Source organism: Panthera tigris, chromosome E3, assembly GCF_018350195.1.
Source record: "Panthera tigris isolate Pti1 chromosome E3, P.tigris_Pti1_mat1.1, whole genome shotgun sequence".
Lineage (NCBI taxonomy): Eukaryota > Metazoa > Chordata > Mammalia > Carnivora > Felidae > Panthera > Panthera tigris.
The window spans coordinates 9,884,807-9,910,331 of NC_056675.1; the positions used below are offsets into that span (position 1 = coordinate 9,884,807).

General features: G+C 48.4%; 1 protein-coding gene across 3 annotated transcripts in view; it reads left to right on the forward strand.

Annotated features, from left to right (window-relative positions):
* Window positions 1-21,777, forward strand: part of FKBP6 (FKBP prolyl isomerase family member 6 (inactive)) — a 28,927-nt gene extending 7,150 nt beyond the window's left edge. Inside the window, exons 6-9 of one of the 3 annotated variants that reach the window (XM_042971752.1) lie at window positions 4,355-4,549; window positions 4,677-4,786; window positions 6,354-6,446; window positions 21,258-21,777. In XM_042971752.1, the coding sequence (XP_042827686.1) occupies window positions 4,355-4,549; window positions 4,677-4,786; window positions 6,354-6,444 (396 nt within the window). In that variant the 3' untranslated portion in view covers window positions 6,445-6,446; window positions 21,258-21,777. Of the gene's footprint in view, window positions 1-4,354; window positions 4,550-4,676; window positions 4,787-6,353; window positions 6,447-12,106; window positions 12,909-21,030; window positions 21,236-21,257 lie in introns of those variants that run through there. The other 2 variants (XM_042971750.1, XM_042971751.1) reach the window with 2 other exon arrangements.
* The last annotated feature ends 3,748 nt before the right edge of the window (window positions 21,778-25,525 follow it).

The following is a 25,525-nucleotide window of genomic DNA, read 5'->3' on the forward strand; positions in this document are numbered from 1 at the left end:
GTGCCTTTCTGTTCCATAGGGCAGGAGAGACTAAAAGGTGAGTGTGAAGTCTGTCTTGCTCAGCCACAGGTTTTGCTACCTGCTCATGATAGAAATGTTCTCCGTCTTCAGAGCGGGAAATTGGTGTTGATTGAGTGCCATTGTTCCCAGCCTTTTGCTCAGCTTCATGTGGGACGTGCCATCTAGGCAGGGTCCTTGCCTTCACATAATGGTAACATAGGTAGGGAGATAAAAGGTACTCCCAGTGACCAAGAAATCCCTGTAGTATCTAGTACTAGCCTTTCGGAGGAGGAAAATCTTTGTGGGCTAGCCCACCTGGTAGTGGTTTCTTGGAAGCAATGGCACGGGAGCTGAGTCTAGAAGGATGAAATGGCAGAGAAAGAGGCAGAAGATAATTCTGGGCAGGAGAAAAGGATGAGCAAAGGTGTAGAAGTGAGAAGAGCCTGTTCAAGGGCCAGTTGGTGGTCACTTAGTCTACAGCACAGGTTACATTTGGAGAATACCAGGAAAATAGAGTTCAGGTAACCAGATTCAAGAAGGCCTTAAAATGTGTACGGATGGGTCTGGACTTGCTGAAGAAGAAGGAAGGGGAGAGTGAGGTTATAAAAGTGATATTTAGGGAGGACGTGAAGGTTGGTAGCACGCAGGTAGTGTGTAGGAGCTCGTGAGAGCCAATTGTAAGATGGCTCAGGAAGTTTTACGAGCTGGTTAATGTTACTTTGGCAGCTTGAGATCGGCCAGGGTTAAACTGTTTACACCACAGGAATGGGCACACCCTGCAAGGCACCCCTTCCCCAAGAGCTGATTGTTAAACATTTACCAGCACACCACCATATGCAGGACACGTTGAAGGGACAGACTTTTGTTAGTGAATTTTCCATTCCACGTGAGGCACTGCTTCAGGCGTGTTGCAGCTAAGCCTGTCACGGGGATCCCGGAATGTGTTTCAGAAGGTGGGAATTGTGCAGATAAAAGTTTTGGAAATATTTTCAAAACCAAGTAACTAGACCTGATGATGATGTTTTATGAGTGACAAAGGAAACCAAAGAATAGACTTGCTTGAAGCTTTCTCATTTGAGAAAAATTTTTAAACAGGAATAACTGGCAAAAAGATGTATTAACTTCAGTTTCACTCACTGGTGAGAACAGCCAGATAAAGGTGGCCTGTAGAAGACGGTTTCTAGGTGGCAGACTGTCCCATGATTCCGTTTAGGAATGGGGCCAGAGTTTAGGGGACAGATCCAGGTCGGTGATAGGAGACCTGAAGCAATTCGGAAGGTGTGAGGGCAATGGACAGAAACTTCTGTGACAAATGCCTGGGGCTTGGAGATGAAAGGGGAGGCAAAAGAAGGCTGGTGGCTCTGTGCCTCCGGCACCATCTTGTCTGATGTGTTTTCCAGTTTGGCTGTCGTCTTCCAAATGGGGTCCTGCCTGTGAGTCACACTGACACTGCTCAGGCTTTGTCTTCATCGCTTTTCTTCCTTTGCTATTGTTAGAATTCACATACCATGAAGTTTACACTTTTAAAATGCAGTTTGGTGGTTTGTCGTGTATTCATAAGGTTGTGCATCTATCAACACGACATAATTCCAGGTCGTTTCATCACCTTGAAAAGAAGCCTTGTACCTGTTGGCAGTTCCTCTCCTATCCCTCAACACCCCTTGATCGCTCCTATTTTGCTTTGTTTCTATGAATTTGCCTATTCCTAGACATTGTACATAAATAGAATCCCCAAATGTGTGGTGCTCTGTGTCTAGCTTCTTTCACTTAGGTGAACTTTGAAAATGTATTGCTATGTTGTAATGTGTATTAATGCTCTATTCTTTCTTTAAAAATGTTGTCTCAATTTTGATAGAAATGTGCAAACCTAAAATTCATCATTTTGATTATTTTCAGGTATGCAATCCAGTGGTATTAAGTACATTCAGTATTGTGAAACTGTCATTACCACTGCCCATTTCTGGAACTTTTCATTATCCCAAACATTGTTTAGCTATTAAACAATAACTCCCCATTCTCCCCCTCCTCCAGCCCCAGTAATCTTTATTTCTACTTCATGCTTCTCTGAATTTGTCTCTCGTGGGTACTCATTTAAGTGGAATCCTACAATATTTGTCCTTTTGTGATTGGCTTCTTTCACTTGGCATAGTATTTTCAAGGTTCATCCATGTTCTAGCATATACCAAATTTCATTTGTTTTAAGGTTGAACGATATATTGTGTGGATTTAACTGGGTTTTGTTCATTCATCGGTTGGTGGACACTTGGGTTGTTGTTTCCTCTTTTTGGCTACTGTGAATAATGTTGCTTTTACATCGGCGTACAAGTTCTTGTGTAGACCGAAGTTTTCATTTTTCTTGGGTTTGTGCCTAGGAGCGCAAGTGCTGGCTCATGTAGTAACTCCCTTGGTTAACTTTTTGAAATACTGCCAAACTATTTTCCATAGTGGCTGCAACATTTCACATTCCCACCAACAACACAAGGGTTCCAGTTACTCTGCGTCCTCACCGATGCTTGTTTTCCATCTTTCAAATTATAGGCATCCTAGTGGGTGTGGAGTGGTATCTCATGATTTTGACTGCACTTCCTGATAACCAAAAAGATGTTGCCCATCTTTTTATGTGTTTATTGGCTATTTGTAGGTCATATTTGGAGAAATGTCCGTTCATATTCTTTGTCCATTTTTTTTTAACGTTTGTTTATTTTTGAGAGACAGAGACAGAGTGTGAGCAGGGAAGGGGGCAGGAGAGAGGGAGATACAGAATCCAAAGCAGGCTCCAGACTCTGAGCTGTTGGTTCAGAGCCTGACACGGGGCTTGAACTCCCAAACCATGAGATCATGACCTGAGCTGAAGTCAGACGCTTAACCAACTGAGCCACCCAGGCGCCCCTTCTTTGCCCATTTTTAATTGGATTTTCTTCTTATAAAAGTTATTTATATTGTCTGGATAGTAGGTTCTTCTTAAATATGACTTACAAATATTTTCTCCGATTCTGTGAGTTGTCATTTCACATTCTTTTTCTTTTCAGGAATGTACAAGTGTCTTTTCATTCAAAAATACAAAATCATCTATAGGCATACACAGTGACATCAGTAAGCCACTGTGTTATTAGTTTAAACCAGTAAATGATGGTTATAGTGACTTTTTTCAGTCATTTTCTTTGTTTTCTTGATAATATCCTTTGAAACACAAAAGTTTTTAAACTTGAAGTCCAGCTTATCTTTTTTATGTGTGTGATTTGTGCTTTGCATGTCATGTCTAAGAAACCATTATCCAAAGTCAGAAAGATTTAGATCTGTTTTCTTCTAAGAGTCTTACAGTTTAACTCTTCCATTTAGGTATATCATCCATTTTGTTAGCATTTGTATATGTGTGAAGTGGAAATCCAACCTCACTCTTTTGCATATTGACAACCAGTTGTCCCAGCACCATTTGTTGAAAAGACTACTCTTTCCTCGTTGAATGGGGCTGGTACCCTTGTTGAAAATCCATGGACTCTACACAAGTGTAGGTTTGTTTCTGGACTCTCAATCTACATTCTCCATTCTATTCTCTTGATCTGTGTGTGTCCAAACCACTCTGGCTTGCTTACTGTAGCTTTGTAATAAGCTTTGAAATTGAAAGTGTGAGTCTTCCATTTTTATTCTTGTTTTAAGTATTGTTTTGGCTACTTGACATCCCTTGAATTCCCATGCAAACTTTCAGATCAGCTTGACCATTTCTGCAAAGACTGTTGAAATTTTGATAGTGGTTGCTTTGAATTTATGTATCAACCTTGGGAGTATTGCCTTCCTATTAAGTCTTATACGGGGAATGTATTTCCATTTAGGCCTTTAGTTTTCTCTTTAAAAAAAATTTTTTAACGTTTATTTATTTTTGAGACCGAGAGAGACAAAGCATGAACAGGGGAGGGTCAGAGAGAGGGAGACACAGAATCTGAAACAGGCTCCAGGCTCTGAGCTGTCAGCACAGAGCCCGACGCGGGACTCAAACTCACGGACCGTGAGATCATGACCTGAGCCGAAGTCGGCCGCTTAACTGACTGAGCCACCCAGGCGCCCCAGGCCTTTAATTTTTTCAACAGTGTTTTGTAGTTTCCAATATACAGTTCTTGCATTTTAAATTTATCGTGACTTCATTTTGATGCTATTATAAATGGAGTTGTCGTCCTCATTTTTGGATTGTTTATTGTTGGAGTATAGACTTACAGCTAACTCTCCTGTGTTGATCTTGAACACATTTTTTTTTTTTTTTTTTTTTTAGCTCTAATACATTTTTTTTTTCTGGATTCTTAGGTCTTTTAATAGCAAGATTACATACCTCCTCTTGACTACCTATTTTCCTTGTCCATAGGCCTTGCTGCTGCTTCACCGGCGATCAGCACCCCCTGAAGAGCAGCACCTGGTGGAAGCAGCCAAGCTTCTTGTCCTCCTTAACCTGTCCTTTACATACCTGAAGCTGGAGCGGCCTGCCACGGCCCTGCGTTATGGAGAACAGGCTCTGATCATTGACCGGAAGAATGCCAAGGCCCTCTTCCGGTGCGGACAGGTGTGTTGGAGGGCAGGGACTGGGGAACGAATGCCCAAGAAAAGGTAGTGGTGATGTTCAACTTGGGCCCTAGAAAAACACTGTCTTTCCTAACCAAGTGTGTTTTTAAAACTCCATCCTTTGACAGGCCTGTCTTATCATGACTGAGTATCAGAAGGCTCGAGATTTTCTAGTCCGAGCCCAGAAGGAACAGCCCTTCAATCATGACATCAATAACGAGCTGAAGAAACTGGCCAGGTGAGACCTCTGTTTGCGGGAGTGCGAACCAAAGAGAGAGAGAGATGAGCCTTGGGGCTGCGGTTCACGTCTGTCCACCTGGCGAAGGACTATTTGGCAATGTTGTGTGGAGCGTGTTACAAGGCAGTGCCCCCTAGAGCTGGCTTTAAGAAGTGCTAAACCAACAGCTCCCACTGAGGAGCCTGGGACAAACTTCAAAACTGCAAATCCGGATCCTATCCCATCTCCCTATTCCCCACCCCTTGCCCCCAAAGTAAGCACTCTATAACAGGCGGGCCAGTGTAATTTTTTAAAAAGGTCTTGTTCGGGGCGCCTGGGTGGCTCAGTCGGTTAAGCGTCCGACTTCGGTTCAGGTCACGATCTCACGGTCCGTGAGTTCGAGCCCCGCGTCGGGCTCTGGGCTGACTGCTCAGAGCCTGGACCCTGTTTCAGATTCTGTGTCTCCCTCTCTCTCTGACCCTCCCCTGTTCATGCTTTGTCTCTCTCTGTCTCAAAAATAAATAAACGTTAAAAAAAAAAAAAAAAGTCTTGTTCTTCAGATATTTTCCCCTACTTGCCACAACTGAAAACCACTGTTCTTAACAGACTGCAGAAATGTGTCATGTAGATCCTGGTTTGACCTGCAGTGGATCTTTCGGGTCTAATTCATACCCAGAGGGTGATTTTTTGTTATCCAAGTAATACCAGTACCAGTCTTTCAGTAGTGTAGCTTTTTCTGATTACAGAAGTTACTTTCAAAGTTTTCTACTTTGACTATATCAGCATATAAATAAGAGTTGTCCAGAATTCCATCACTTCCTAATCTGTCCAGTTTCTTAGGTATTATTTTTTTGTTCTTCTCTACTGGTAAGATTCTCTACTCCTGTTGACATTAAACATTTAATCTGGATTGCTAGTTGAAGCCCCTTGATGTTAAAAAAAAAAATCCTGTGTGCACCCCTTAACACTTGAATCCATTTGTTATATTTCAGACCTTTTAAGACTGTCCAGAAATCTCTTTTCTGATTGTTTTTAAACTGAAATATTTATTACGTAATTAGACTAAGTTCTACACCCAACATGGGACTTGAACTTACAACCCAGAGATCAGGAGTCACATGTTCTACTGACTGAGACAGCCAGGCGCCCCTCTTCTCTGGTTTTTAAAAGGATCCTGTCCCACCAAGGTGCCAAAAATAATAAGTGTATCCTTTGAAGATACTTACAAGTCCGATGTAGAAATTTTGGAATCTGACCATTATTTAGCAAAGAAATCTCAAGATAAGTCAGAGGTCACCGAGTATGAGGCCATTTGGGAAGACTCAGCCTGGCAGCCCTTACAGTGGCTCCAGCCTTTAAGGTTGTCATCTTCTCAGATCGTGGGCTTCAGGTTGTCCATGTACTTCTTAAACAGCCCTTCCCTGGGAGCCTCTCCTGGTTCCCCTACCCGTCCGGCTTCCATCGCCTCCAGATTCAGTTCAGGGCTTGCTGAATTTTCGATGTTTCTGGACCTGAGTGGAGTATTCTAGCCACCAGATGTCACCTCCTACCAAGACAGACTTTCTCTAATGTGTATTTTTGTCTCCAGCTATTACAGGGACTACACAGATAAAGAGAAAGAAATGTGTCACCGAATGTTCGCTGCTTATGATAATGGCTCTACAGTAGGAGAAAATTGAAGGTAATCAAAGGGCTGAAGCGTGCAAGGCTTCAGGATTTTGTCCAGTATATGGAAGGATGGTTGTTCTCCTCAGCCCACTAGTGAATAGTGGCTGTCTACAAGTGAGTATAGATGGGAGGGGCAGAAGGTTTCTGCGGGAAGCTAATGGCACAGTGACTGTGTAGAGTGCACATACCATGGGCCTTCTCATGAAGATGATCATGGTGAAGATTGGAAAGTTCCAGAGCTGGAGATTCAGTTTATAGGTGGAGGCGGTCTTAAGCCTTAAAATTAAAAACTTTTTCCATGTTTTACGTTAACCTTTCCCTCCCAGTAGCTCGGAACATGAAACTGTTGAGTATAGTCATTAATGTGATGGTTTATCTGGGCTTTGCAATGAAGAGTAATGCCTTTCTTAATCTGTTTTTTCCTGGAAGCCTCCAGCATCACTTTATGTCTAACACATTGTTAAGACAAAATCCAGATGTTGGGCAGTAGGGATGAGCTGTGACTCTTAAGTTCTGCTTACTGTCAGTTGGAGAGATTTGAAGGTGTTGGAACCACCAGGGATCACAACCTAACTTTCCTGCTGCAGCAGATGCCTTGGGATTTAGCAGGCACAGGGTTAAGGTTCCCCTGTGAGTTCATGAGATAATTCTCTAGTCTGGTTTACTATTACTTAAGAAAATTAATGGAAACAAAATCACCTGCCTTAAACACCTGCTTTGCTGGGTAGATAACTCAGCTCTCTTGAGAGAAGTTAAACAAGGAGCAACAAGAAAACAGCTGCCGAATGGGCTCATGGTAATAAATCTCTCCTTTGTTGCTACCTACATCCTCTACAAAAGAGATTGGAGAGAAGAAGGCAGTGAAAAGGCCTATTCATCCCAGACATTTTCGCAAGTGATCTAAAAGCTGTTGTTCTCTGCCCTGTCAAAAACAACCAGTCGGTATCAGAAGTAAATGTTGCCTTTATCACAAGCTCTGACCCAGTGACCCTGGCCTTTGGGTCTTTCGGGGACATTGAAGTATTAGTGGGTTTTCTGAACTGAGACGTGAGCCAGAATACTTCTCCTATTTGGCTGCTGTTAATGTCCAGCAGGAAGAGAGGTTTGCTGGCGTTTTGGACTGTCGTGTCATCTGGCATGTCCTACCATTTAGTGGAGACCCAGTTTTTCCAGGGTCTGTCCTGGAAACAGATCTTGGAAAATCCAGCAGGGCAGCTCCTCATCGTTGTCTCTAACCCCCCAGCTTTCTCCGTCTCGAAGGTGTTTTGGACCTGATGAGTTTTTAGATGGTTTCCCAGATATTCCTAAGTTTTGGGTGTTTTGTCATATTAGGAATGACTGTGTTTGAGTCTAAAATGGCCATTATTGGGAGGCCTGGGTGGCTCAGTCAGTTAGGCATCGGACTTCAGCTCAGGTCACGATGTCACAGTTCGTGGGTTCGAGCCCCGTGTAGGGCTCTGTGCTGACAGCTCAGGGCCTAGAGCCTGCAAAATGGCTATTCTTGTCTTACTGCCACTACTGTTGGGTCTTCAGTGTTCTATCACTTAACAAGTTTTAAGATTCTTTCGACAACCTAGTTTTGACACAATTGGTTTTTGTTTTCCAACATGTTAAATACTAGTGATCTGTCTGCATCTTGTCTTACGAGATGTTGGTCCTCCTGGTGGAATAAGTGTTCTCTTAATTACAGTCTCGAAGTTTCCGCTTATAACAGACTACATTTTTGGAGATCAGAGACTGTGTGTTTTCTGTCTTTGTATTTTCTAGTGTCTGGAAGCTTGCCCAGCCCATAATTGGCACTCAGTAAATGTTGGTCAGATCAAGCGTAAAATAGCCGAAATGCTAAACCAGCCTTTTTGAAACCATATCCTCCAAGCTGGCTCTTGTATTGGCTGTCAGGACCCTCATTATTATTGCCAGTGACAGAAACCTGTCTTCAACGAGCATCAGCTAAAAAAGAGATTTGCTGAAGGGATTTGGGCACTCACAGAATCCGAGTTGAACAGCCAGTACTTGAGCAGGTGGACACCTGTGGTTCTGAAGGCCTCAACAACTTTGTCTCTTCTGCTTCATGCTCTCCTACTGTAGAGTGCCCAAGTGTCCTTTCGCAGCCTTTCTATTTGAGAGCGGGCTCTTCCCTACCCCCACACCTTCCTCTTCTTCCTGTACCAGCCAGGGCTCCAGCTTGCAAACTCCTGAAGCAGGACTCTGGCCTGTTACCGTGTGTTGAGTCCCATGAGTGGCTCCCTTCTTAGCGCTGCATAGTAGGGCGGGGGAGCAATGACTGAAGGAAGAAAGCCACTTGTCTCAGAACACAAAGGGGAGGAAGGGGAGGGGCAGATTCGAGGGAAGATGCCCATCGAGGGCATTTAGCTGTTGCAGCTCTCACTGTTCTGCGGAGTGTGACTTCTGTCTCACTCTAGCGGAGGCGGCGGGTTGAACGAGGCATCTCTTCGCGGCTGCCGCTCAGCTGGCATCTCCACGGTGCAAAGGAGCAGACACGGCATTGCCATTGCGGCACCCTTTTTCCTCTGGGTGGATCTCCAGAGGGTATGTCGACCACACACCTACTTCTGGATGGGCGTATTCTTGGGGTGATCTAAGAGGTCAAGATGGAAGTCAACCTTTCGACTCCTGCACTTTGGAAGGCCTGAAGGTTTATAGCAAACCCCGAGCTGGTGTATGATAAGCTGTTTTGAAGCTGCAAACAAACCTGTGGTTTGCAGTGCAGTGGATGCAGTGTTCCTGCACGTGTACTTAACGGTGTTCAGACTTTGACAACTAGACGTTTCCTAGCTACCTACTTGGTGGAGACCTCCCATAGCTCCCTCCCGAGTACTAGTGGTTTCACCGGGGCCACCAGAGGGCTTTCATAACAGGTGCCGACCTAGTTGGAAACACTTGGGGTAGTGTTCTAACCTTTTTCCTAGTTCTGTTTCTGTGGCTTGTGTTGCTCTCTTCAGTTAGAGCTTGAGTGTGTCCTTCTTGTCCTGACACGCTAGCAGCATCTGAGACCATTGCCGTACTTCTATCGTGTCTGGAAAAGAGATATAAAGTGAGCACCGTAGCTATTTTCAGCTGAAATGGTTGACCTAAAATAGGTGAATTCAGGGGTGCCTGGGTGGCTCAGTGGTGTGTTCAATTCCTTACTTCGGCCCAGGTCATGATCGCAGGGTCACGGGATCGGACCCAGCGTAAGATTCAACACAGAGCACCTCCCAGATTCCCTCCCTCCCTCTATCTCTGCCCCTCCCCCCTCCCTTGTGCTCTGTCTCTCTCAAAATAAATATTGTTTAAAAAATAGGTGAATTTAGGGACAGTATCACCTATGCTCCCTTTGTGTGATAAGAATATTACTAACTGAAAACCCAATGTAGTGTGTGTGTGTTTTTAAGAGCTTTTGTTTTCCCTACAATTTATAAATGCCTTGGTTTTTGTTTGTTGAACTGTTTGCCTTTATCCTTACCTCTTTAAAACTCTGGTACCAGGGGTGCCTGGTCAGTTAACTTAGTTAAGCGTCTGACTCTTGATTTTTGGCTCATGTCGTGATCTCATGGTTTGTGAGTTCGAGCCTCTCATTGGGCTGTGTGCTGAGAGCGCAGAGCCTGCTTGGGATTCTCTCTTTGACCCTCCCCCACTTGTGCATGTGTTCCCTCTCAAAAAATAAACTTTAAAAATCCTACATATTAAAACTCTGTGATACCATTTAGTCTAGGACTTCCCTTTCTTCTCAGGGACCTCCCTCTTAGAAATCTCCCATTCTGTGTACCAATCCGTTGAGAATGTTCCATAGGCCTGATGCATAACTGCCATTCTGGGATTTCTTTTATCTGCTGGGCTGAATCCACTATTTACTGGCTCTCTTTTCTTGGTTTACTTCCTTGTGTGGCTGTTCTCAAATAACATCCAAAAATTGGGTGTATAATAGATAAATTTTTCCACTCCTTCTGTGTCCAGTTCACACTTGATTACACACTTTATAGCTTGGTATAGATTTTAGAACGAAAAGAATCCCCTCCCTAGTTAGAACCTATCCCCCATTTCAAAGCTCCCTTCCTCATGAGAAATGAGCCCCCTATTAGGACTTGCCTCCCACAGTAACTATCCCCACCCCCAGACCCCGCTTACAAGATCTCCACTCCAAGACTGTGCATCCCTCCCGCCTTAGCCCTCACAGCTTTCCCCTCAGGCACCTCCACCCCCAATGCCACTCCTGTCAGTAGTCCTGCCCCTTCTCAGAGCTCCTCCTCCTCAACTCCAGATGCTGGTAAAAATGCATCTCTTTATTTTTAACTCCTCTAAAATTTCAGTGTGTGTCCAGGTGCCCCCAGATGCTCAAGTCCTTCACATAGGTACCTTAATTCTAGAGGTTCATGTTCTTGAGAGCTAAGAGATTCTTCTATATTTCCTTAATGACATTCCCCCCCCTTCTTTTTCCCCTCTCTTCTTGTTCTAGGACTCCTGTTGGTTGGATGTTAGACCTTCTGCAGGGATCCTCTATATCCTTTATGTTTCTTTACATTTTTTAAAATACTTATTTTTGAGAGAGAGTACAAGCAGGGGAGGGGCAGAGAGAGAAAGAGACACGGAGACACAGAATCTGAAGCAGGCTCCACACCCTGAGCTATGAGCACAGAACCCAGTGAGGGACCATGGAACTCCCAAACCACGAGGTCATGACCTGAGCCCAAGTCGGACGTTTAACTGACTGAGCCACCCATAAACCTTTACGTTTCTGTAAAATTGTCTCTCTTAACTCCCTCACTGCCCTCCCTGCCTCCTGCCAGGAAACATACCTCATTTCCAACTCTCTCCTGTTGGCTTTTTTTCATTTCAGCAAATATTTGAAACCACGAGATCTTTTCAGATTTCCCTCTTTTATAGTTTCCCTCTCTCTCCACCTTTGTATGATGAAATATCTCAAACTTCGACAAGTAGAATAATAGGATTTCCCCCATGTATTCAGCATTCAGGTTTAATAGCATCAACATAGAACCAGTGTTTCCATCTGTGACCCCACCCATTTCTTCCCCACCCCTAGCACTGTTGGGGTAATTTGAAGTGGATCCTAATAATACTGTCATTTCATCCACAAGGATTTCCCATTTCCTTATGTACCTCTAAAAGATAAGGACCATTCTTGCACATTTTGTTTTGTACTCTGAGATGTTTATTTTTCTGCTTACTTGCTTTCATCTTTCTCTTTTCCATGTTTCATGTTGCAGACTTTCCACAGTTGTTTTTTGGTTGCCTGTTCACACTTTAGAACGTAGCAATAGAAAAATTGATCAGGAGTTTTGTTAGGGGAGCCTGGCTAGCTCAGTCAGTTAAGTGTCAGACTCATGTTTTCAGCTCAGGTCATCTCATGGTTTGTGAGTTTGAGCCCCGCGTCGGGCTCTGTGCTGATGCACGGAGCCTGCTTGGGATTTTCTCTCTCCTTCTCTCTCTGCCCCTCCTCCACTCATGTTGTCTCTGTCTCTCTCTCAAGATAAATAAATAAACTTAAAATAAAAAACTTCTGTATACCTGGGCAGGATATCCACTCACTCACTCTTAAGGCTGAGCAGGTGAGAACCAATCAAAATGCTTTGAGATCTTTAAATACCAGAAGGAAGGGGATTTGCACTGGGCCCCAGCTCTTAACAATAGTTTCCCCCAAAATTTTTTCCTCAGGTGGATTTTTCTGGCTGAAACAGTGGACACAAGTGCTGCATTATCTCAACTGTACATCTCCAATTTCTAGTGAAGTTGAGCGGCTCTTTGTGTTTTTAATTGGCTCTCTCTACTGTTAAAGCAACTTGCCTCTTGATCTCCTTGGCCTGCTCTCGTTTTGGGTCTTTATAGTTGATTTGTAAAAACCCTTTTTTATGTGAAGGATGTTAATTAAATGTTATGTAACTTGAAATATTCTCCAGGCTGTTTTGCCTATTGATATAGTTACACATGTCACTGTTTCTGTATGGCTTTTGGAATTCACGTTATGCTTCTGTCTGACCTACGGGAGTAAGGCCGAGCTCCGTAATGAGCTAGCAGGAGTGCCCCAAGTGAAGGGTTTTCAACAGTTCTTCCTGGAGTCTGAGCACTATTGTAGGTCTGTTCTCAAACCCATTCATCTTTCCGACATTCCTGAGGGAGAAATGATTGTTTCCACTTTACAGATTGGGAAAGGCATGAAGCTCAGAGAATTAGACCCTTTCCCTGTGGAGGTCTTTGTGCTTATGAATAAACAACTCTGACCATTTTCATTGGATTTGAAATCTAAACCCCAGATGATATCTGAAGCTTTAAATATATTCAGCAGCTCTCTTCAGTTGGAGTGTTACCACCAGGTGCCCATGGATTTTTCTCCCTCACTTAGATGTTTAAGAATTTCTTCCTTTTTTTTCCTGCTTTCCACACTTAAGCTGAAGCCTTTGAGCTGTAGAATTAAGAGGATTGAGCCATGTTGTGTGGCCAGCCTCAGGGAAAGAGTATCTTAACAGACTTAAAAAAAAAAAAAAAAAAAAAAAAAAGAATGTTTTCTGGGAAGCCAGAGCAGCTCCCAGGAGGCTCAGGTAGAAATAAAAGCCATGCTGCAGAGAATACATTCCTGTTCGCTGAAATTCTGAGATTTCGTCCTGCTTCAGAGAGTTGGCCTGAAGTGAGCACTAAAGCAGCAGGCCCCACAGAGCTTGGTGCCACCACAGAAGCTAGAGATGTCCTCTGGGGTCAGGGGTTCCCTCGTTCCAAAATAGCCTTCCTGTGTCCGGCCGGGCTAGTCCGTTGCCAGGAAACCCTAGGAGCAAATCATCTTTTCCCCATATCCAGTATGTGACTGGATCTAGATGGGGAATCTCTTTGATCCCCCTCTTCCCAAAGAGATTAAGAAGAAACTCACAAATCGACGCTTGAGTCTATAAGGATGTTTCATGCCTCCAGTTAGACTCGTCTGAGTCCTGAACAAATAACTCATTTAAAGGTATTTTTGTAATTTTATATATTATTATTCTGACTTTATTCCTCTGAGTCTCCACTTTTTTTTTTTCCTCTGAATCTCCAACTTTTTTTTTTCTCTCCTCAAAATGTAGTTGTATTTTCCCCAGGGTAACTGGGCCAGGCAGGCGCTCCCTTGTTGTCAGATGAGGGCCCTGTCGGTTTTTCAGGCAAACTGTTAGACACAGTCCCTTGATCTTTTGAATATCTGTGAAATGCCTTTTCTCCCAGCTCAGGAGGTATCACTGAAGTCATCCCTTTGTTGTGTGACTATAAATAACTCCACTCAGGTTGGCACCTTTTCATTCTACCCCTGCCTGGGAAAGCATTTCCCCTGGCAGAGTTTCTTTGGCCCCTTCACTCCTCTTCACATCCTCTCTTGGCACCTGTGATGGGCCTGAAACCTGCTTCCTCCTAAGGTTTACTTCAGTCCATTCTGTGCTCTCTGTGCATGAGGTATCAGTGAGGGCTACTTAATTAAATTACAGGAGATCACTAGGTTCCTTTTTCTAATTTTCAAAATCTGCAATCGTGGAAGTGCCCTTTACCATTCACTGCAGGGTTGATAAATGGGAAATTGGGCTTCTCCGTCTTCACTCCCTTGCTGTGACTGTAGCAAAGTCCTCGAACCCCTCTGGGCTTTGATCGCATCATGTGTAGGATGAAGTGATCGGATCTGTAGGGTCACTGTGTATTTCCTGAGGTTCTGTCAGATGTTGGCTTAGTCCGTTTTAATTTCTTGGGTTCCTAACCCGGTTCATAAACCCTGCCTCCAGGCATATGTAATCCCAGACACTGATCTAGGTGAACAAGGGTACAGGCGCACATAATGAACGGAGAGAGGCTAAGCAATAAGGAATGAACATCAAGTGTCTTAGTGTCTTGGGACACCTGAGGGAGAAGACAGTCTTAGCTGGTTTTCCTGGCTGCCCTCCTCAGGGTTTTGCAGAGAAGCTAGAAACATGGGGGTGAAGCCGAGAGGAACTGGGATGAGCCCCAAAGTTTCAAGAATCCAGTGAACGGTTTTCAAATCTAATAGACAAAGGGAGGGAGCTATGAGCAAAAATCACCTCTAGCACAGAGGACACAGTCTGCCCTGTTGTGACCACACCCACCACGGTTATTTTCACAGTCGGAACCAGAAAGGCTGTGAGAGACAGATGCGGGCATTTTCTCTACAATTCTTGTTGGCATCCTGATCTATCATAGGGCTTGTTTGTCGTTTTCTTTTCTGGGGCAGGGGGTAGGTGAGTTTATTGTGATATCCATGAAGATAGAGCAAATTCCTCTGTACTCCTATTGCCACTAGAACAAATGGCCCGTAGAGGCTGCTTGCATTCCTTGGCTAGTGGCCCCTTTCTTCATCTTCAAAGCCGTCAGCATAGCGTCTTCAGTCTCCCCCTGCCATGAATCTCTCTCTCTCCCTCTCTCTCTCCCTCTCTCTCTCTCTCTCTCTCTCTCTCTCTCTCTCTCTCTCTCTCTCTATCCTTCCCTCCTCTCTTCTTCTGTCCTGTTCTCTTCTCTTTTTCTGACCCTCCTGCCTCTTCCTGCCTCCTCCTTGCAAGGAAGGATCCTTCTGAATGTGCTGGGCCCACCCAAGTAATCCAGGTTAATCTCCCATCTCAAGATCCTTAATTTAATGGTCAAGTTCTCCTTGCCACTCTAACGGTAGCATACATACATAGTGTGAGGTTCCAGATGTTAAGACATGGACGTCTTTGGGGGATGCATTTATAACAACAACTGCTGGGAAACCACACATCTCTTTAAGATAACTCACAATCCTACATCCTAAATGTTCTGCACTTAATCCTTGTATCCCAAATAAGGTCACCGTAACAGCCTTCCTTGGAATCTTTCCTCTCTCGTAGTAATCCCTTCTGGTGGCTGGGGGAATAATGGAGATCAGGGGGAAACCCTGGGACCAGGAGACTGCCACAGCCAACCTCACAGCTAGCAGATGGGGGCCTGAATGCAGATACGGGGTGAGTGGAGAAAGAAGAAATTCAGGGACTGCTTTTGGTGGCAAGAATCACAGTTTGGTATTGCAGCAGGGGAAGGAATCAAGAATGATCCCCAGATTTCCAGCTCCAATAACTGGGTCCATGGAGGGGTTAGCAACTGAAGGAGTTTTAAGATGGGGATCTTTTGTCTGGGGCTTGAGGAATTTGAGGTGACTACAGGACATGTAGGTGGGGGTGGCTAGCAGACAGCTGGAGGGCTGGAGAGCAGGTGGCAGCCACAAGTATCTGCAGGGCAGTATGCCCAGGAATGGGAATGAGGTCACCCAGGAGGAGGGGTAGAAAGAGGAAGGAAGGCCAAGGTTGGACCCCGGAGTACCAGCTTTGAGCTGACAAAAGAGGACAGAAAGCAGGAGGAGAACGAGCCACTGTGAAAACAGCAAAGTAGAACAGGAGGTTTAGTCAGGAGTCAATGGTGGGCATCATGGCATCCACGAACCCCTGAATAGCTGTGTGTATCCCCAGAATCCATGCCTGCCATCACTTCTCAGAGGGGCCTCTGACTCCAGAAAAGGTGCAGACCGACTAGGGGCTCAGATTTCAAAGAGTAACCAGCAGGGTCAAATCTAGCAGCACAGAGGACTCAAAAGACCAGGACTGAAAAATGTTCATTGGATTTGCCAGTGGCAACTTACGGTGACCCGGGCAGCAGTGGAGAAGCGGGAACAAAGGGCAAGAGCACTGTGGGTGTGGAGTGAGCGGGAGCGAGAGGGTAGAGTGTGAGCACAGCTTCCAGAGCTTCTGGTTCCACAGGGCAGTAGGGCCCGAGAATTCAGGGTTCTAACATTCCCAGGTCATGTGGATGCAGCTGGTCTGTGGTCCATGGCAGCGCAGGCCTTTTCTCCAGACCTTTTTGTGTGAGGAGACGGGTTGGATGGTACTAGAAACCACACATGTTAAATGATATAAACCTTATTTTGAAACAAAGGTAGCAGTTGGGTGGCACTTTTTACCCCTTGGACCACATGCCCTGCTGCTTCCACCTTTGCACCGTGGAGGTTGATGGCCATAAGCTCTGACAGTTGTCATCGGAAGTGCAGCAGGGCTATGCTGTGGGTCCTGGCCATCTCCACTGGACTGGGGCATGCTTGGTTCAGCTTAGCCTAGAAAGGGTGGGCTTGGAGGGACCACTCAGAGCTTGAAAGGGTTCCCAGCGGCAGGGAACACCACTGTATGGCCCCTGACTCAGGCGGGCACTAAGAAGTCGAGGAATGTGGCCCAGGGAAGGGGCAGATTGCTGAGCCGGAGGACCACCAGGGAGGCCAAGAGGCCAGCAATAGTAGGAGTCAGCATGGAGCCACAGAAGCAGGGGCAGTCGAAGGAGGGCCCAGCAGCGAGTGTCTGCTGTGAACAGCTGCCTGGCAGGGTGGCAGGAGCAGGAGTGGCAGATTGGAGGACCTTATAGGCCAGATCAGCACGTCACAAGAGTGTGAATGGGTTCTGGCTCCTTCTAAAATAATTCTCCCCACCATGGAATTACTTGAGATACCCAGGCTAGGTTCTTCCGATGGGCTGAGTAATGCTTTTGGAGAAAGAGAACCACTTAAACAGCTTCCAGGAGGAGCTGTGAGTCTTCACCTTTACGTGCAATGTTTGTGCATTGGCTGGGATCTTGAAGAGGGATCCACAGCTTTCATCACTTTTCTCAACGACCCACCATTACAGGTGTATCTCCCAGATGCCGCTCAAGGTGGGCCCTTCACTCTGGTTCCCTGAGCGGCACTAGACAGAAGCGCTGCCGGAGAGGGCAGGGAGACCTGGTGGGTCTGGCACCCGACGCCGTGGGAACCCTGCTCACCCTGCCCAGCCCAGGGCTTTGGACTCCCGCCTCCAGCCTCCACATCCTGGGTTCTGCAGCCTCCGGCTCGGGCTTCCAGGATTACATCACCTCCCCGGCTCCTCTGTTACACTTTCACACTCTTCTCTGGTTACTGCTCACTTTTGTGTGCAGCTATTGTAGACGCCGATTGTATCCTCACTTGAGTCTCTCTTTCACATTGACTGCCTTTTCCCCGGGCCTGGCTCTGCGCTCCTCGGAAGCCGCTTGTTGAGTATGAATGTATTCAGCGGGCGTCTGCTTGCTGGAACGTGGTCTGGGTTCCCTGCCTAAGTGGGGCCGCTTTTGTCTGTGCAGGTCTCTGAGCTTATCTTTCTGTGAGCCCTGGAGACATGCTGACCTTTTCCTCTGACTGTGCCTCCGTGTGCTACGAGATTTGGTTTTGCAGAATGTGAACTTTTCTATTTTGGTATCTTTTTATTTGTGCTCAAGTGTTACTTTTTATTGGTTCCAGTGTGAAAATTCAACTACCTGAACCTCCTAAAATCCCAGTGTCTGATCTTGGCGGTTCTCTCTACCATCCGTTCCTGGGAACGTGTTCACACTGAATGAATATTGATCACAGCATTTTTATGTCTGAAGTCACTGCACAGGATACGAACTGGATTGAGACGGGGTTTTTTTTTTTTTTTCAGTTGATTATTTTCAAGCTATAATAATGATAAAATGGAGATTTTCAAACCCATTTAAGGTAGCAAGGATGGCGTGTCGACCTCCCCATGTATGCATTACCCATCTGACCATGATCAGCATTCTGCGTGCTGCTTCCTCTACTCACCCCACCCATACTGACAGCTGTGTGTCAGTAGTAAAATTTAAATTATGAAAATGCTACATGCTTATAGGCTTTTTTTTTTTTTAAAAAAAAGGTTGAGAAGTAAAAGCTCTCAGTCCCCAAGCCCACACTCCAGAGGTAACCAGTGTTGACGTTTTATATGTGTCCTTCCTGAAGGTTTTTTGTGAATATTTGAGAATGTGGGTGTATATGCGGTGTTTCCCACAAATAGAATTATGTATTTTGTATTATGTAACATGCATTTAAAGACATTTCAGGGGCCACCTGGCTGGCTCAGTCAGAAGAGCATGTTGCTGTTGAATGGAGTTGGGGGACAGGGAGTGAGACTACCTGTAAGAGGGGCCTCATCAGTTTGTCTCTCCTCCATTACTCTCATTTGTCTGTTTATGCTTCCCCTTGGCCAGCCAGTAATGTCTTGTTTCCTTCTAGTATTTTTATAGTTCTTTTTTTAGGTTTAGGGTTCTAAACTATTGGCAGTTTATTTCCATCCTTAATTTGAATTGGGGATATACATCTTTATATTTTATTCAAATGTCTAAAGTAGTTTTCCTGGTCGGCGGGGGGAAGTGGCACCTGGGTAGCTCAGTCGGTTAAGTGTCTGACTCTTGGTTTTGGCTCAGGTCAAGATCTCACAGTTCTTGGGTTTGAGCCCCGCATAGGCTTTGTGCTAACAGTGCAGAGCCTGCTTGGGCTTCTCTCTCTCCCTCTCTCTGCCCCTCCCCCACTCGTGCTGTCTCTCTCTCACAATAATAAATAAATAACATAGTTTTCCCAGCATGCCTGGCCAGGTTTGTCAGAGGAGCAAGCGACTCCTGGTCGTCGTGAGTTTGAGCCCCACGTTGGGTGTAGAGTTTACTTAAAAATAAAATCTTTAAAAAACAGTAATAAATAGTTGTACCCAAATTTCTGTTTATGGACTCATAATACCCAGAACAAAGGGTTCACATCTATACAGGGTAAATTAACTGCTTCTTACACTTTAATGGTAGACTGACTCTTCATGTTTGTACAACAAACGGTAGCATTCATAGTGGAATGACTAAATCATGCTCCATGGAAGCTCTGGTGGGTTTCCCTCTCCCCTTACTGATTCTGGGGCTTGAGCTCTGTCTTGTTTCATCAGTAGGTTCTGAAGTCCTGTTAGGCCTCAAGCTGGACAGTAGTTGCAAGTGATCAGAGGTGATGTCAGATTGGTTTTGGCCCCACAGCTAGACATTTCTCGGTGTGATTGCATCAGAGGTCCTCATGAGATTACTGCCAGCCTATTGTTTCTTCATAACTTCTCTTGGGTTTGGACAGGAAAGTGCTTTTGATGTTTCTGCCCTCACGCATCCTGTGTGGTCCCACGCCATCCCTCCCTTGTCTGGATGCCCGGCATGGTGCAGCAAACGCCTCCCACTTCTGGGGCTATAGAGAAGGGGCCTCATTCTAATCAGGCATGTGTGTGGACTATTGACTGGAGCCCACATGTGGCCTGTCCAGTGTGACGGCCTTAGAGTGGTTGCTCTGGTGTGGCAGCTTGGGTTTGTGGAGGAATACATGGGGATACATGTTGGGCAGCACAGCGCTGCCCAACAGAAGAGTGAAGCTGCCAGTCTCTGAAGGCCTGGACCCGCTTTGCAGCTCCCACCTCAGTGTGCTGGGCAGAGCAGCCTGAGAGCCTAGTGCCCCTTCAATCTCTTCCCCACAGGGCAGCCACAACAGTCCCTCTTTTCTTAAAAAGCTTCTCCAGGGGCACCTGGGTGGCTCGCTTGGTTAGGCATCTGACCCTTGATTTCAGCTCAGGTCATGATCTCACAGTTCATGAGTTTGAGCCCTACATCAGGCTCTGTGCTGACAGCATGGAGCCTGCTTGGGATTCTCTCTCTGTGTCTCTCTCTGTGCCTTCCCCTCTTGGGTGTATGCTCGCTCACTTTTAAAAATAAAGAGGGGCGCCTGGGTGGCTCAGTTAGTTAAGGGTCTGACTTCAGCTCAGGTCATGATCTCATAGTTCACGGCCATGTTTTACTGGTGCCATGTTTTTCTGTAATTTGGGATAAAGGTGGCCAACAAAGGCTTATAATGAGAAGAGTTCCACAGTATTTATAGGAACAAAAAGCGCTCTTCATAGATTTAAATGAGAGACAAGATGGACAACTGAAGGAGGAAGCGTTGGCCTTCCCCTCCCTGTTCTGGGGTGCTGCTCCTACACCAGGGGGGGCGTCCCACGCGGGCTTCTCCTCCCCTCAGAAACTGCTGTCCTTCATGAAGGGAGTGGAGGCAGTATCCTTACTGGCACATCTGCTTGCCCCAGTGCTGGGAATGCACACCCAGCCTCCCAGCCCTCTGTGTACCCACATTCTGCAGCTCTGGGGCCAGTGTTTAGTGCCAGGGGATCAGGGAGGAGGGATGGTGGGCAAAGACTGCAGAACCATCAGTAGTTGTTATAATGGCATCTGTCACATGCCCTCCTTCAGATAACTGTCACGATCGTACCAGCTCAGTGAAGTTCATGTTATCGTGCACGGTCTATAGATGAGGAAACGGGAGCACAGAGCAGAAGTAGTGGCACCCAGGAGTTGAACTGCGGTCTTCTGGTTCTGGATAAACCGCCACCCTGTCTCTTTGCACCAGTGTGCAGTGTGATGGCGGTTGTGCAGTGGAGCTGCCTGGGAAACGTTTGTCCAGGCTCTTAGTGTGGTGACATCCTGGTGGCTCGTGCTGCCCAGGTCTTTGGTGGTATCCCACTGAGAAGCAGCTGCTTCTATATTGGACTCTTCGGGGTGTTTTTCACATCTTTAAATGGCTAAGGAAGTGTCACTCCTTGTGGAACAGTTGAGAAATTCTAATGAATATGGCTCTACCTGCATTCAAAAATTAGTCTTTTATTTTTGGGGCTTCATTTGAAAAATGAAGTTGAGCTGGATGAAGTGAGGGTCCTTTCTGTTCTGATTTTCTGAGACTGTCCTGTGTTCGTGATTTCGCCTTTCAGAGCCGCCATGTTAATTGGTTACCGTTTCCCAGAGCCCATCCAGTAGGGCTCTACAGCCATGCGTCTGTTCCCCGACCCCGTCTAGTGTCGTCACCACAGACCTGGGACCGACCGGCTTTGGCTCCTTCTGATGTGTGGCTGTGACCGCCTGTGGCCCTTGCAGCTGAGGGCTCAGTGTGGGGCAACTGAGCCCTGTCGGATTCCTAACTGCTGTGCCTGATTCCTAGGTTCTCCGACTGAACTTCAAACAAGAGGAGCCAGGCTGCTGGAGTTGTCCGTCGTCGTTGGGGGCGGGGGGCTTTTGGGAAAGAACTGCCCAGGGCAGACTGTGTTGCAGGGACCTGCTTGGAAGTCGGGGCAGGAATTCCCCAGCCCTGGGCCATTGCCTCATCTCTGCCTGGCACGGCCGAAGTATGTTTTCACAGGTGCTGTTTTCTGTTTCACGTTTTCATACACGGAGTAGGGGGAAGTGCAGCTACTGACAAGCAGGAAAATGCTATTTTTTTTTTTTTAATTCAGTTTCTTTTTTTTCTTTTTCTTTTTTTTTTTTTTTTTTTAATGGAATTAGTCCTTGGCTTTTCTCCCAGTCTCAGCCCCCCTTCCGGCTGTTAATGTCCCTGGGTAAATACAGATAGAGATTGCTTTGTGTATTTTATGGGGTTTTCTGTTTGAGAGAGAGAATTATGTTACACATGTTTTCGTTGTCAATAAATAAAACCTTTCCCTGTCCTGGCAAGATCCAGTATACATTGTGTGAATTCGACTAAATTTGTAAAGTCAGTAGTGGGGGTAGAGGGACAGCTGCTCGTCAAGACCAAGGGGATCGGCAAGAGCCAGAACTGGGTCTCTTCTCCAGAGCACTTCTTCCTGACGTACCCGGGAATGAGATGCCCACGCACTGGGACGGGGGTTCCCTTGACACCTCCCTTCTGTGGGGAGGTGCTGCTGTGGGACAAATCCAGTAGAAACGCTGGAGCCGGCTACCCCCCATTTGGTTCCCCCCGGGCTGGGGCCTGGCTCCCTGCGGGTGCCGAGGCGGGAGGGGCCCCGTCTGGGCTCTGGCCCTGAGCCCCGCAGGCCACCCCACAGCTTTGTCGCCGTCTTCACACCAATGCGCCGGGCCTTCCCACCACAGCCACGCTGCCCTTGGGTCCTTCTGTCAACCCTGTGCCCTCCCTCCTCACCCTTCCCGACCCTCATCTTCCTTCCTGGCCGACCTTCCTCGAGGGTGTCGTCTACACTGGCTTCGCTCTTGCTGCCAGTTACTCCCCAGCCCACTGCCTTCCCGGTGTCTCGCCCTGACCTGTGGGGCAGTCAGATCCAGCGGGCGTTTCCCTCTTAGGCTCTTCCCTGAGTTTCCGAGCTGGAAGCTCTTGATTTCTTCCCACCCCTCGGGCAGCCCTTTGGTCTCACTCTTATTACCACGCCCCACCCCTCACTCTTCAGAATCACTCCCGGAACTTCCCATGTGTAGTCCACACGGCCAGCGGCCGAGGCCTCACAAGTGACCCAGCCAGACCACGGGGCCGGACCTGTTTCCTGACCCAAGAGGCACCTGGCCCGTGTCCCCACCCTCTGCAAAAAGCCAAGTCTTCCCGGGGCAGGCTGGGCCCTCCCACTGTGCCTGGGGAGAAAGGGTGCTGAGAGGCCTCCCTGGGTGACCCCTCTGGTAGCCTCGGAAGAACGGTTTTCTCGAGAAGCCGTGGAGACCTTGCCGATGGTTCCCAGATCAGCTCCAGACCTCATGACCACGGCCTGGGATCACCTGGAGTCGGACCTCCCTCAACCCCTCCAGACCAAACCCCCCCCCTCCCCCCCGCCCTGCACGAGCACCTCGCCCAGCCCTGCCTCCGCACCCAGCAAGGCCATCCGCCCACCTGCGCTCTCCTCTTTGGCCTCCGGTGTGGCCGCACAGCCCCGCTGTCTTAAGTGCCACCCTGGTGTCTTCGCTCCTCCGTCTTCACCGACCTCCTCTCCCTCAGTTCTTGCTGCTCAACTCCTGCCCCAGCCTTGCCTGCACCGCCCCCCCCCCCCAGCGTGCGCGCACGTGTACGCGCGTGTGTGGTGCACACAGCACCCTCGAGCGGTGGGAGCCGCCCCGTCACTGCCCGCTCCCCTCTCGGCCTCTTTCCCCAGCTTTTCCTTGGGGGATACTCGCCGAAAGCTTTAGCAGAGGAGTGGTCCCAGGTGGGGGTGTTTCAGGAAGGTCACTCTGGGCTGAAGCCTCTTGGGAAGACCGTCTGGAAGCACGACGAGTTGGAACACACACTCTTCAACCCGGCAGGTCCCACTTGTAATAAATCCTCTGCCCTTTGAGACCACTTGCGCTTGCAGACTAAAGGCGCGGCTCCTGTGCCACCGGTTGAGGCCGTGGCAAAACTGGAAGCAACCGGAAGTCCTTCGAAGGGGAGTGGCGAGGGAGCTCCCGGTGCCGCTGTCCTGGGGACACTTTGTGGCTTCGACCAAGACGGAACCTGGAGAACGACACACGGGGGTGTGAACATACGTATGTGAATAAGAACTGGAAGAAAGCACTTCAGACTTCCCAGTGGCCCTTCCGGCAAGCGCAGGCGTGGGAGACGGGGGGCTCCATGTTGCGTTCTGAGGGCTTCTGCATGGTCTGCGATGTGTCCGGGTGTGGCCAGTGTGGTCCAATGCTGAGGGACCGGGCGGCGGGGCCAGCCGGCGGCAAGGACGGAGCCGGGACTGTAGGAACGTGGTGGGCGTCACCGTGCGCGTGCGCGCGGGACACTGGGGTCTTCTCTTTCTGCCAGGGGGCCGTGTGGCCCCCGAAGGACCAGGAAACCAGCTCGTATGTGGCTGATCTCCAAAGAAACTTCGGAGAGGGCTCCTCGGGAGGCCAGCACGAGGCAACTAAGGTGCAGCCCAGGTGGCACTGGCCTCGTCCGGCCGCGTCGCGCAGTTGGCGCTCGGGAGACCACTCTTTCCCTCACGTGGGTTTGGCGGTTTAGGCTCCTCTGTAAGTTCAGGTGCAGACAATAGACGCAATTACGCCCGGCGGTCAAGGCACGCCACCACCGGCCCGTGCAGGGCCCCCCCTGTTTCCTCTCCGTCGTCCCCGTGTCCTCTCGCGCGCAGACAGCCGGGTTGCCGGGCCGCGTGTGCGGCTTGGTCTTTGCGTTCTCGCGAGAGGTGTGCGTCGGACGGCGCTACGAAGTCAGCCTCCCCGCGGCTCGGCGGGCAGTGTGGTGGCAGGGTAATGACGGGACCCTCGCGGCCTGGCTTCCGTTCATTCCTGCCGCGGCTCTGTGAGGTGAACTCGCCAAGGAAGGAGGAAAGTGGCTTAGGGAGGTTCCGAAACTAACCCGGAGCGGCCCGCCTCTTCCACGGGGCTCCCTCCGCGCGGCCCCAGCTCGGGGAGCCTCGCTCTCCCCGCTCCAGCCCTGCCAGCACCCGCGGCCCTGGGCGGCGTCGTCATCATCGGAGAGGAGGTGGCCGAGGCCCAGGGGAGGAAGCGCTTGCCCCAGGCCGTGCGGCCGCAGCCGAGCGAGGACCTGGTTCCAACTTTCCACCGGGTTGTCAGGAACCTCTCCCTCTCTGTCTCCGCCCAGGGCCGGGCGCCGTCTTCAGAAGGAGGGCTTGAGTTCTTTCCCCTCTCAAGCCAAGCCCGAAGGAAGGCCCCGGCTGACTTCTGCCGAGCAAACCAGGCGATAGGTGGCGACATAACCCACCGCATGCCTCCCCAAGCGAGCCAGGCGACCCCGGAGAAACCGTGGCCCACCTCAGCCACAGCGAGTGGCCTGCGCGGCCCCCCCCCCCTTTATGGGAGATGGTGACCTGTTGAGACGGGCACCCGGCCCCTCTCTGCCACGTCGTCAGCACGGTCGCTCAGTAAAGACTGGCCTGTGCCCGGTGCTGGGACCGGGCTCCGAGAGTCCGGCCGCTGCTCTCAACAAGGAAGAGGCAGCAGGCACCGCCGGCGCTGAGCGCCCAGGCCGGGCAGGCCAGAATGGGGCGGTGGTGGGGAGCTCCAGGGAGAGAGGAGGCAGGAACACAGCCTGCCCTCGGGTTTGAGGGGAGTGGGCAGGCCAGACCCCGGGGAGCCTGTGTGACCGGCCGGCCGAGTGACCCAGACCCTCCTGTAGGCCACGGGGAGCCCAAGGCGCTCTCTTCCCAGGGAAAACCTGCCACGCGCCTCAGTCTCTCACCCCCAAGGGGCCAGGCTGGCTGCAGAGAGAGACTTTGCTCTCCTTCTCCTTCCTCACCTGGTTAAGAGGCTTACCTTGACCTCTCTAATGTCTGGTCAACTCAGTCATGTAATGATACAACGATGCGAGCAGTCTGATTTAATCCAGAGTATCGGTTAAGCACAAAATGCCCGTGTGCTTGTGTCTGTGTGCATGCGTGCATGTTTGCACACGTGCACTCATGTGTTTGGCTTTGGAGGCAGACATTCTAGAAAAAGAAATGGCAGCAGATAATACAATAGGACAGAAATGTTGTAATAAATCAAAAACAATGTTTTTCTTATAAA